Here is a 12,209-nt window from a genome sequence, read left to right as displayed (position 1 = left end):
CGAAATTAGAACTCACGTTCAAATTACTGAACCCTATCTATAAAGGATTTGTCCTGCCGAAACTAACATACGCCGCAGGAGAGTGGTGGTCGAGATCAGATTACAAATCTTGAAAGGATCAGATTGACAGAATGATCAGATGACAAATCAGATTACAAGTCTTGAACCACAATGTCATAAAAAAGGAACCTCTCTGAGCGCTACGCAGACTCTCGCTGCTACATGTATAATCGATCTCGAACTAGACAGAAAAGTCCCAAAATTCTGCATCAGAAAAGAGAAAAATGTATTGTTTTTCAATCTTAGAATAGAGTCTTGTAAGTTAAGTTATAATAGAATCGTGATTGACAAGGAAATCAACAGAGTCTAGCAACAAATATGGAATTCAGAAGAGAAAGGCCAAACAACTCATAGATTTTTTTCCTCAATCAATAATAAAATAGAGAAGAAATGGCTAAGCTCAGACCACTATATCACCTAGTTCTTAACTGGAATTGAAGCCTTTAGGACTTACTTACACAAAATATGTAGGTTCAAGCGAAATTCCTAGGTATGGTTGTGAAAGAGGGCAACATGAAAGCACGTTTTTTTCTACTGTAGGATTCAGGAAGATACAAGGACACGTTTAGAAGCTCCTGGTTTCTATAATCCTCTGCTGTCTCTTGGAGAATGGATGAGGCAGCTCTTTCCATGTCTGGGTCCCTTGTACCTACGCGGCTCCATTCCAGTAGCAATCCCCCTACTTTAGTGCGGCTGATTCTTGTTACTCTTTCGCCTATTGGTTTGAGACCTGGGGCTGTCGTCACTCTTTGCAGTATCTCTGCGTACAAACTCTCACCAATCTCCTTAATCTTGACGGTGATGGGGTGAGGTAGTTTTTACTCTTCCCCGTCCTTGGTCTTTCTTCGATGGCTTTTTTTGCCTGGGTCGTCTTCTCTTGCTTCGGCTGCATTCTTGTTTTTCCCCTTTTTGGTTATTGTTGCACATTCCGCAGTCTGTTCCTAAGCTTTTGTAGTCATCATTTGAAGGGCGGGCTTGTTTCAACTTGTCTCTCTTTTCGCTTTTTTTATCGCCTGTGGGATCAGCAGAGTTGGCGCCTCCTCTTCTCCTGTATTTCGAGCGTTTGCTTCCATTGCCTAATCCTGAAGATGAGTGACGTCTGGCATGCTCGACATATACCCATGCTCTATTGTCCTCCGACACTTCTTACTTTCATGTATTTGCTAAGAGCCCTGTCGGAAGTTTTTAAGATCTCATTTATTTCTTTATGAACGTTATTCTTCTCAAGATTAAACTTCAAAGGGTACTTGACTCTCTTGAAGCAGATTTAAGAACTTAGCTTTCTTATCTACTGCTACGTTTGCCAGTAGTGTCCTCGGTCCGCTATCCTTCTTCTCCATGCCAATATGACAACCTCTCTCTATCTCCCCTTTTGTTCAGTTAAGTTTAATTTTAACATATTCTTTTAAGTTTCGTCCCCGTGTATATCCGACTCACTGAATTTCCCCGTCTATGAGGACAGCTCGCATAGTCCCAACACACGCCTGTAAGCGGTGCCAGAAGGGGATTATCACACCCGGATTTAGCACGCCCGTGTAACTCGTGCAGATGTTTTTTTCAGTCGCGATGATCATGATCTATGAAGATAAAAACTATTGTGTTCAACGTTTTGATCGCGAGCTTAAAAAAATTGATCTGCTAGTGGTAGAGTTTACAGTGCACATGTTCAATTTCATAATCTATGAGTATGCTTTTTAGTTCTGCTCGTAATAGATCTTGCCATTATCGATGACCCAGTACTCGAGAAACGGTACAATGTTAATTCCTCTAGAGCACACCTTAGAATCTTGCCGTTAGCGACTGTCAGCGACTTAAACTTCACTGATTTTAAAAACAAGTCCTAAAAAATGACCTGCCACTTGTACCAAGTCTTGTTCTGGGGTAATTCAACTATATCTGTGGCAGTTACTGCACACGAACGTTAAACTACCTGCTTGCTCATTAAGCCTTTAAGCATACGTTATATGATCTAGTATTTCTGTCATTCCAGATATGACTACATGCCATGTATCTGACCAGAAATATTAATGCGCTATGCGATTAAATGTTTTCTTGCGACCGAGGTATCCTGTCGATGATCTTCAACGAGCATTTCACGGTTGCAAAGTCTTCCCAGAGCAAAGAGTTGCCAACACTACTTCTTATGAGTCATTAGATCTAGAAGTTTTTTGGTTCTATATAACATTTTGTCTTCAACGTTGTGCTCCATTCCGACAGTCCAATGCGAATTACCGTGAAGAGCATTGGACCACCGTCTCCACCGGCCGGTTTTTCATTCATCTGCGGTTCGGCTCAAAGTTGATGCAAGTGCAGAACGTACAGTTGAGCGCCTATCAATTTTTTCACGCTGCATACTCCCAACAAGTATCCAAGGGCATAATAGCGCACGTTGTTACAGCAGAAAGAAAAATACGCTAGTGCTTCGTGCACCTGGATGTTCTCACTCCAGATAGGGTAAAAATACTTCAACTAGCAGTAGCTTTTTCCATCGCAATCAAAACATCTGCCATAAAATAGGGATCTAATCTGGCCACTGCCAGAACCTGTACCTATCTAACCCTGCCGTTGCGATGCAGTTTGCACCGGCGCGTGCAGAGAGGGTCTTGTCCAAGTATTTCCACCGCAATGTGAATCTGTCCTGGTATGGAATATCGAGCTGATACTGGCTGCGTCATTGCGCTCGCCGTGCACGGCTTCGACCATAAATCGCGGGTCGAAGAGTGCTCCAACGCTGGTACGCCTGCAATCTTTGTGCACTTCCTCCTCTTCTTCTTCGAATTGAACGTGCTGACTTTCTGCTGACTTACTTGAGCTACCACAACACTTACTGCTACGCGGATCTTTTTGTTTCGCCCTCTCTAGGCGGCATTCTACCAGCAAGATGTCCTTTACCAAAGTAGGGTGCCACCTCCTCTTACGATCATAATGCTTTTTCAACTTCTCTCCGTAAAAGTGAAGATCGTGGAAATCTCAAACTAGCTTATCTCGGAGATAGCACTTATATTCCGGACTTAACCCCGCTATCGCCAGCCGCTCCTGTTTTGTATTTGATGGAGGAGGTGGTCGCGATGGTCTGAAAGTCAGTAAGGTTTCACCTTTAACTGATCCTCATCTTGCATTCAGTGGCTTAGCTTACAGTAGAGCTTCTCCCGATTCAACGTTCTACTATACTGCCGGTGAAATTTTGAGATGAATTCACGGAAGTTGTACCATTCGTCAAGGTTATTAGATAGCCAGATTTCTACGTGATTAAAGAAGATCGCATCCAGGGCTGAGAGCACGTCATGATCTAGGAAACTGTACATACGTACACAGTATTTCAGGTTTTGAAAGAAGCCCTTCACTCCCAACCCAGCGGCTATTTGTTCTAGGCTCCGAATGCTGTCTCAGTTTCAGCGGACCTACTGTTTAAACGGCCGCGCAACTCTTCGTGGGGCTGGCCCCGTGAGCTCGCCAATGCATTTTCGCACCGGGGATAATGGTAATGTCGGTGGTACGCTTTCTCGTCTTCACTGGTGAAGCTTTTCTCGCTGAATACACATGCATTTTGAGGAGCTCGTTACTTCCCGACTTCGTCGTCTTTGGCGGCGTCTCCTCCTTGGTCTTCGCTTTGCTGCAGACATGTTGTTTGATGATTCAAACGGCGAGATCGGTAGGACAGGGCCTCTTGTGGATACCAACCGCAACTCTCCCTTCACGGCACTTGAAGTCGCGGAGAGCAATCTCGGTTCACACATGTGCTGTGATGGGACAGGAAAAGGCTGCGCCGTGGAAGTCACAACCGCTGGTGTAGCTCTGTTCGTTGACTCATAGCCAAGAACTTACAGTGCTGCTAACACCCAATGAAAAAATTTTAAGTACAGTTATAACACCGTTGATATAGAACTATAGAGGTGAAAATCCCTGCAGTCTCTTTCCCAGTGACCCCGCCACTTTTCACTGATGCTATTCTCTGCAGTACCTTTCTCGAGGATGATATGATGAGCACTTCTCATGTTTTTTGATAGACCAACCACTGGGAGAGAGTGTTTAACTTTCCCCTAGCCACTCAAATCCAACATAGACATCTCATTCGCTACCTGCTCCTTACTCAGCCCTTGAGCCACTATATACTCCGCTAAGATTAATGATATAATGCCCAATATGCGCGATCACGAGTGCTGCAGCTTGAACTAGCCGCCCAGGTGGCAGATGTAGAAATCCTCATTCGGTCTTGTGTTTAGCATTTTATAACAAGCAAGCGACATCACATTAGTAATCTAAAAACGCAAAAAAATAAAACATGGCAGAAGTTTTCCTAAGTGGACTGAATATAGCTTGATGCGCGTGGTGCCACCAACCTTGACCTGGGTATGATATCCAATCCTATAGTAACACTTACTACTTTAAAAGGACAACTTATATGAAACACACAAAAACAAAATAAAAAGAAAGCAGCAAACGAAACAAGACTATTTAAAATAATAAAGAAGAAGAAAAAGTAATATACATCAAAATAATACAAAAAAAATACACAGATTATATACTAATCGTACACGAGCGAATAATAGGATGAGAATTGGTGATAGGAAGAATACAGCGACGCTAAATTAAATAAAAAATTAAATTTTAATTATAAATCAAAACAACGAAAAAAGGATAAATAAAAAATAAACAAAAAAATGCGCGCATATAAAATCTAATAATGCATTAAGTGAGATTAAGGCGCTCTTAGCCCAATGAATGCGCGACCGACTATTACGACCAATATAGGGGTTTACCGAAATACTCTGCATACACACGTGAGTGCAGCACCTGAACATGCATAAAAGAAGAAGAGAGAGAGAAACACGAGCACTAAACTTCCCGACCCGAAGATTGCCTTGCGGTTACTGTTCCTCCTATAGCTACCACTACTGATACCAATGCTGTCGCTACAACTGCTGTTACCAGTCTGTGCTTTCGCCACTCTCAATACTGCTGCTGCAATTATTGCATGATTGCTGACCGTGCTGTAACAACTTTTGGCCACGTGGTAGCGGCTGTTAAAGTTCAACACTGGCTATGAGTGATCTATCCACGAAGTACAGAAAAACAACAAACTAACACGTCCCGCACACTAGGCATGTATCAGTATCAACTAACATACAAACTTAAAACACAACGAGGCCTCGCCCGAAACCCGAAAACTCAATCGTCGAAATGAAACAAATATCGGTAACGCGCACGATGCAATAGTCTAGCACAAACTTTTCCTAAAACTCTCTCTCTCTCTCTCTCTCTCTCGTCAACTCTCTCTTTTCGCCTCCCTGGATTGCACGTTCCCTATCTCTCTTTATTAGCAGCAATCGTTAACCGCTCTTGGCTTCACCAATGATCCTGCTTGCCATACCTCAAGCAGAGAAAATTAGCATAATAGTTCGTATCGTATACATAGACTATCAGCCTGCAATAGCGAATAAACAATGATGAGAGCCCAAACGATAAACTGTGATATTCCACTGGAAAATATAAAATTATTTGTGTATACTTATTATCTATACAGATTATAATATTTGGTAATTCTGCAAACCATATGTAAGTTATATTTATATTGAATATAGGTTTTCTTAAGAATATTTAAATAAAATTCTTTTGTATTAGGTCTAATAATACATACGCTAAAATGCCCGACATATGAAAAAGTTCGGCACTCAAATAAGCTAAGTATGCCATAACAAATATGAATATAGGTTCAATAACTCTGACTTGATTTGTAAATCTTGTAATGAAACTCGTGGCAAACCCCCAAATAACTCCAATAATCGTTCCTCCAATTGCTACCACAAGAAATGAGGCAAATCCAGCGAGAATATCATAGTACGAAATTCTTTGAGGACCCATTTCACTGTATGTTTCAAACATATGATATAGTACCTGTAAGGATAAATGAAACATGAAAAAATATTTCAAAAAATTTTGATAAATATTAACCTAATTTTTCTACTTCACATATCCATTTTTCCTAATTCATTTTATGAATCGAAAGAATTTATAAATATTTATATTGTTTTAAAAATTCGGTTCCGTTCGTAGCTATAAAACTGATTAATAGCTAGTTATATTTGCTTAATCTATCAAAAAGATGTAGGCATAAAATTCGCCTATAATGTCGGGCCATAATTTTAATTACTTTAAATTATTAATTTTTACCATGGCTAGAATTAAAAATTTTTATTGCAGGCGTAATTTAGATTTTAGTACAGTTATAAGATAAGGAAAATACTTTTATGCGGAAAGAAGGAAAAGGCCTGTATGTCCAGAGACAAACAAAAATCCCACGGTACAGGACGCTTGCTTCTTTATCATGCTCAGATCGGCTCTTTGCTTTAATATTTAAAATTATATAATTATAATATTTAAAATTATAACATGAGAAAGAAAATTATAAAATATTTTAAATTACAAAATAGAGAAAAATACACATTTCTACATAGATAAAAATTGTAGCTTCTTAAAATCTCTCATATGTTTTTTCATCAGAAGCATAGTTTTAGCACAAATAATGAAAATATCTCCGAGTTTTATAACTTTTTTTGTTGAATAAGCTAGATAAATTAAGAAAGCGTTAATAAATTGTAACGGCCCGGAAAATAAACAAATTATTCTCGCGGCCTGTTAACAAACTTATCTTCGCTGCTCGGTGCGAGGCTTACCGCCACCCCGATGAGCTAGGCGCTTCCTGGTGTTGTGCCGAAAATCGTCAGTGCCCGAATCAGTGCCCGAAAATCGTCTCTTCTCCCCACTCTACCGCCGCGGCACACGCCTCATCGAGTCTCGCTCTCTCTCTCTCTCTCTCTCTCTCTCTCTCTGCTTTGCTTCGCGCTCGCTTGCCCGCTTGGCCGTGCTCGGCTTCGCGCGCGGGCAACTTTCCGCGAAAACGGCCCCGGCCGTTATAGTCCCCTCCTAGTCGGATGATATCCGAGGTAATCTCCGACGATCATAGCGCGGAATGATTGTGCGAGGGTGAGGACTGGCGAGGTGAGAGGGGTGGAGTGCAATAAATGTGACGGTGACATGAAATGCAAATTTTTTATTTAGTTGTCCCAGTGGGCAACTGTCAGCGATGCCGATGGCTGCAGCCGCGTCGGAATTCGCCGTGGCGGGCGAAGTTCGGGCAGCGCGATGACTTGGAGACGCCGGGGTGTCCGCAGATGTAGCATCCCTCGGCGTCTCGGCGCGATTGGCCCTCTCGGCGACCCTCCGGGTCGACGACGTTGGGGTTGGGAGTCCGGCTCGCGCTCCTCACGCGGCTTCGCTCTCTTTGCCCCAGGGAATGGGCGCTCTGTTGGCGATGATGTTCTGACCAGCGCCCGTGACGTTGACTGATATTGATCGTCACCGTGCTTCCCCCCGAGGAGTTGGCGTCCACGTTCACGCGGCCGTGATGGGCTGTCTCGGGAGTAGCCGCGTCCTCGACGTCCTGGTTGGGCGTTGCCTGGGCTGTGGGCCTAGCAGCCCTGGGCCCTTGGGGGCGCTGGTCTTCGATGCTGGGCGCCCGGCGGAATTCCGGGTAGGGCAATACTGGAGGGGGCGCTGTAAATACCGGCGGCTGCCCCTGCTGTATCGCCCGGGCCGCCAATTCGTAACGCTGCCACCGCTCGAGCTTCTCCAGCCACGGGCCAAGGAGGGCTACCGCACCGGGCAGTTCTAAGAATTGCGCCGACTTGGTCAGGACTTGGCGTTGGAAGCTCATGACGAACTTCCAAGCGTTTCCGAGTTCGGTCAGCGCTCGCCCGATGCTTGGCCAGCCCTCCTCACTCGATCGGCTCGCCCGTTCGCTCAACGGGGAGGTGGGCCAATCCACGCTTTCGTACGGCCGGTCGATGCGGGGATATACGCGGGCAGACCACGGGATGTGCCCCGGGTTGCAGCCCACGTCCCGTGTCCTGCGGCCGCACTCGAAGGGCGCACTTCTTCGGCTCGGGACCTCTTCTCGGCCCGTCGCGGCTCCTGGCGCGCCCGTGGATGGCCAGGTCTGCGAGGCCACCTCCTGCTGGTCAGGGTAGGCCTGAGTCGTTTGGTCTAGCCGGGTCGGTGTCGCCTGGGTTGACACCGCCCAGCGGAACGGCCTGACCTGGACTCCGCGGTGCACTGTTGAGCGGGGGGTCTGGGTGGTCGCGTCCCTCTTCTCTTCGGTGGCCTGCGAGGAGACGTCCTGGGTTTTGGGCGCGGGGCGATCCGGACTTGAGGCGGGTCTTCCGGTGGGTACGCCCTTGGGCGCGTATCGCCCGTACAGCCACGCGTGTGTCGACGTCTTCGGCGGCGGGGCGGGTGGCTTATGTGCCCGTCGCGGGTCGGCCAGCCTTCCGGGACCTCACGAACCTCTTCCAGGATGAGCCCTGGCTTCGGCCCTGGGCGTGGCGGCGCGATTACACCCTCTTCCTGGAGCTGTTGCACCTGCAGGATGAGTCGAGCTCGGGCGTCATCGAGCCGGCGGAGCACGGTATCTTGCGTGATGCCCTCCCGGATCTGGTTCGCGACCCGGTCAAAGATGCGGGCGAACTCCGCATCCCTCTTCTCTTCGCCCTCCAACTCGAAGGCCTCGACGCGCATCCGCTCGAAGGTCTTGCGAGCGCCGAAGAGGGTTCTTTTCTCCGGCCGCTCGAGGTCCTCGTGTCGGGCGTGGTTGAAGAACCAGGCGGCGACTTCGACGACTGCGTCTTCCATCTGTAATAGGGTGACAATGGATGGTATGAGGTGAATGAATGATCATGCCTGATGGGGGTAATGATTGCGAATGGCGCGGGGGTGACTGCTAAGCCTTTCGCGGTCTCCCAGGCTTTCGCTTGTTCGCTTCGACGGCCCGGCTCGGATTCGGCATAACCCGCGTCGTTGTGCAAAGTACCAAGCGTGCCGTCTTTCTAGGCCGGCCTCGTGGCTTTCTCGCGACCGTGGGCTGTGGCTTCTCATGCGTTTTAGCCAGCGCAGAGAGCTGTGGTCCGTTACCACTTTGAACTTGTAGCCCTCTATGTAGTGTCGGAATTTTTCAATTCCGTACAGCACTGCTAGGCACTCATGCTCCGAGACCGAATAATTGCGTTCTGCTTTCGACAAGGTGCGGCTCGCAAATTCAATCACGCGCTCTTCACCGCCAACCGACTGGACCAGGACGACTCCGAGTCCTGAGTCACTGGCGTCCGTGTGTAGCGCGTAGTCTCCCTTGGGGTCTGGTGGCTGTAGGATTGGGGCTGACATCATCAAGTTCTTGATGGTTTTGAACGCCTCTTGCTGTGCGGTTCCCCACACGAATGGTTCGGCCTTTCTGGTCAGCTTGATGAGGGGCTCAGAGATCGTGGCAAAGTCTTCGATGAATCGCCGGTAGCACGAGGCCATGCCCATGAAGCGCCTGAGCTTCCGAACATTGCTGGGCCTCGGGTATTCTGCAATCGGCCGGACTTTTTCTGGATCCGGCCTGATTCCGTCGCGATTAACGAGGTATCGGACCTCCGACTTGCAGAACACGCTCTTGTCAGAGCTCACTGTGAGCCCTGCCTCTATCAAGCGGTTCAGAACTTTCGCCAAGTGGAGCTTGTGCTCTTCAAATGACGAAGAGACGATGATGATGTCGTCTAGGTACGCGAACGCAAAAGGGCGTTGGAATGTCGCCCCCGCATATGCAAGGCCGAAGGGCATGCTCACGTATTAAAAATGCCCCAAGCCCAGTACGGTGAAGGTTGTATACGGGCGACATTCCTTTTTCAACGGGATCTGGTGGTAGGCGAGGCTCAAATCCACTGTTGATATATACTTGGCGTTGCGCAGCCGCCTCAGTATATCTTGCATAAAGGGAATTGGGTAAGCATCTGGCTCCGTAATTGCGTGCACATTCGGTATTCTCCTTTGTTGCCTCGCGGTACCATCACGATTGGACTTGACCAACCTGCGATCTGCTTGTGCATTTCCTGCTCGATCTTGGGTGAGACCAGGTAATATCTCTGCTTGATCGGTCTGGTGGACGTCAGCTTGATGTCATGCTTGACGTCTCTCGCCGCCCCTAGAAGTTTGCTGGGCGGTGGCAGCATACTTTTCACCAAACTTTCTATCTCCGCACGCTGCTCTTCTGTCGTGTCAGCGATACCGATCGAGGCCATTTCGGCGGGTCCCTTTAAGCCAGCCATCTCCATTGGTACCGTTACGTTATCGTCTCGCAGAAAAATGCTATATTAGTATGGTCAGTCACTGCCTTGAACTTTTTCATGAAGTTGACCCCTACATAACATTGATCTGCGAGCTCTGGGATTATAGAGACGCGTACATCAATGGTCACGCCTCCGGTTGTGAAAGGCATCGCTAGATGGCCTATCACGGGCACTGACCGGCCGTCCGGCAACCTGCACGACCCAGCCTTGGTTACTTCCAATTTAAGTCCGAGTTCAGCGGCAATCAACAGACCTAACGCTCCTATCGACGTGCAGGAGGCTCCTGAATCGTATAGGGCACGAATTCGGAAAGTCCCGATCTGCACGGTGAGCCACCACCTTGACTCGTCCTCCGGCACGTATTCTTTTTCACGGCTTACGGTGTGGCGTTCCTTTGCGACCGCGGCAGTCACCGAAGACTCGCCGCCCAAATCACAAGCTCCATTAGCTACAGTGAGCCTTTCGCTCGCTGCCTGCTCCATCTGGGCTTGCGTAGATGCGCGGGATCCTGAGATCTCCGGGTTCTCTGGTGCCGAGGCCGATACCTTGCCATTGCTATGGAAAGAATGTCCGTCGCGCTTATCTGTGAGGACTAAGTCGGCGCTGCTGGGTCCGCTGACTCTCTTTTCCTGTGTTGTAGCCGAATCTTCGCTACCTGCCGCGGTCCCACAGCCGATGTTACCGTCGTCACCGCTTCCTCGCCCTTGTGTCGGCTGGGCGCTCGCTGGCTTCAGCGAGTCGTCGTTGCCTGCCGATTGCGAGTTTATTCTGGTGACCGGCATCGGGGGCATCGGGCGCTCCTTATCGCCCGGGGTTTGCCCTGCCTATGGGATCTGGGGTTTGGGGAGAGCGGTAGAGATCCCTTCTAACCGCTTCCCGTCCCGTTTCCCGCCGGCTCTGACGGGTTACAATCTGGGCAATACCTAACGCTGAAACCGAGTCTGCTGCACTTGGAGCAGCTCAACGGTTTCGAATAGTCTATGGCCCTTCGCTGACCTCTTGGTCTGGGTGCCGTCTCGCCCTGGGCCTGCGACTTGGGCGGTGCTCTTGTTGCGGAAGGAATCTGGGCGAGTTTTTCACTGAGCTTATCCATTATGGATTTTTCCAGCTTCTCCATCCAATGGCTCGCCGCCCCCTTATGAGCGACCGCCGCGATCTCTGCCTCGGCCGGTTCCTCTCCTTCCTCGGGCTGTTCGGCACTCAGTGCCGACACTTTTGCCTTTTTTGCCCCCGCCCCCGGTGGGGTATAAGTCCATTCCGGAAACAGGGCGGCTTTCGGCTCCAGCATCACTCTTTTCTGGCTCGAGTGAATTAGGTCGTTCTGGACCTCTGTGGGCAGGCGGCATAATTCACGCACCGAGGTTACTTCCGTGCGTCTGATGTGTCGCTGGATTTCTGGCAGCAAGTTGGCATATAACAGTTCAAGCTCTTTCGACGCGGGCATGGGTGGCTGCACTTTTCTCACCATGGCTTGGAGCTTGGTAATATAATCCCTTACCGGCTCATCTTGCCCCTGGTAGCACGCATGCACCTCCCTCTTCAACCTCTGTTGCTGCACGATGCTGGTGCCAAACCATTGGCGCGCGTCCTCGAGGAAGTCGTGATAGCTGATCCAATCCTGGTGGTTGTTTAAGTACCAGGTTTGGGCCGCCCCCGTTAGGACGTCGGGCAAGCCCATCAGCATCTCTTCCGCGGAAATTCCGGCGGCCATCCGTTGCGCTTCCAACTTATCTATGAAGACGTCCACACTTTGGCCTTCACTTCCAGCGAACCTAACCTTCCATCCTCTCACTATTTTTCCCACATCTCGGGTCGTGGAAAATCCGCCGGTCGTGTTTTGGTGCGACCCCGCCGACGGGCCCATGGTGTATCTGGGCAGATAGGTGCTGTTGAACCTGTTCTGTCCTGCACTGCGTCCTAGTCTGTCGGTGGTGGTGGGTTCTGTCTGCTCAAAATTCTGTCCGACTGCGGTACTATGGTGAATCCTCG

The 12,209-nt window shown here is 48.6% G+C and overlaps 1 protein-coding gene across 8 annotated transcripts in view; it reads right to left on the bottom strand.

Annotated features, from left to right (window-relative positions):
* Nucleotides 1-12,209, bottom strand: part of LOC131663385 (probable Na(+)/H(+) antiporter nhx-9) — a 1,718,187-nt gene that overhangs the window by 1,239,072 nt on the left and 466,906 nt on the right. For all 8 annotated transcript variants that reach the window (XR_009301845.1, XR_009301846.1, XR_009301847.1 and 5 more), the window contains one exon: nucleotides 5,699-5,955. Coding sequence is in view for 5 of the 8 variants with exons in the window: in XM_058933773.1 (XP_058789756.1) it covers nucleotides 5,699-5,955 (257 nt within the window). In the remaining 3 variants the exon portion in view is untranslated. The remainder of the gene's footprint in view (nucleotides 1-5,698; nucleotides 5,956-12,209) is intronic.

The sequence above is a fragment of the Phymastichus coffea genome, unplaced genomic scaffold (genome assembly GCF_024137745.1).
Source record: "Phymastichus coffea isolate CEN01 unplaced genomic scaffold, Cenicafe_Pcof_1.1 PCOF00034, whole genome shotgun sequence".
In the NCBI taxonomy this organism is placed as follows: domain Eukaryota; kingdom Metazoa; phylum Arthropoda; class Insecta; order Hymenoptera; family Eulophidae; genus Phymastichus; species Phymastichus coffea.
Note: the sequence above shows the minus strand (reverse complement) of the source record. Positions and strands in the feature narration are given on the sequence as shown.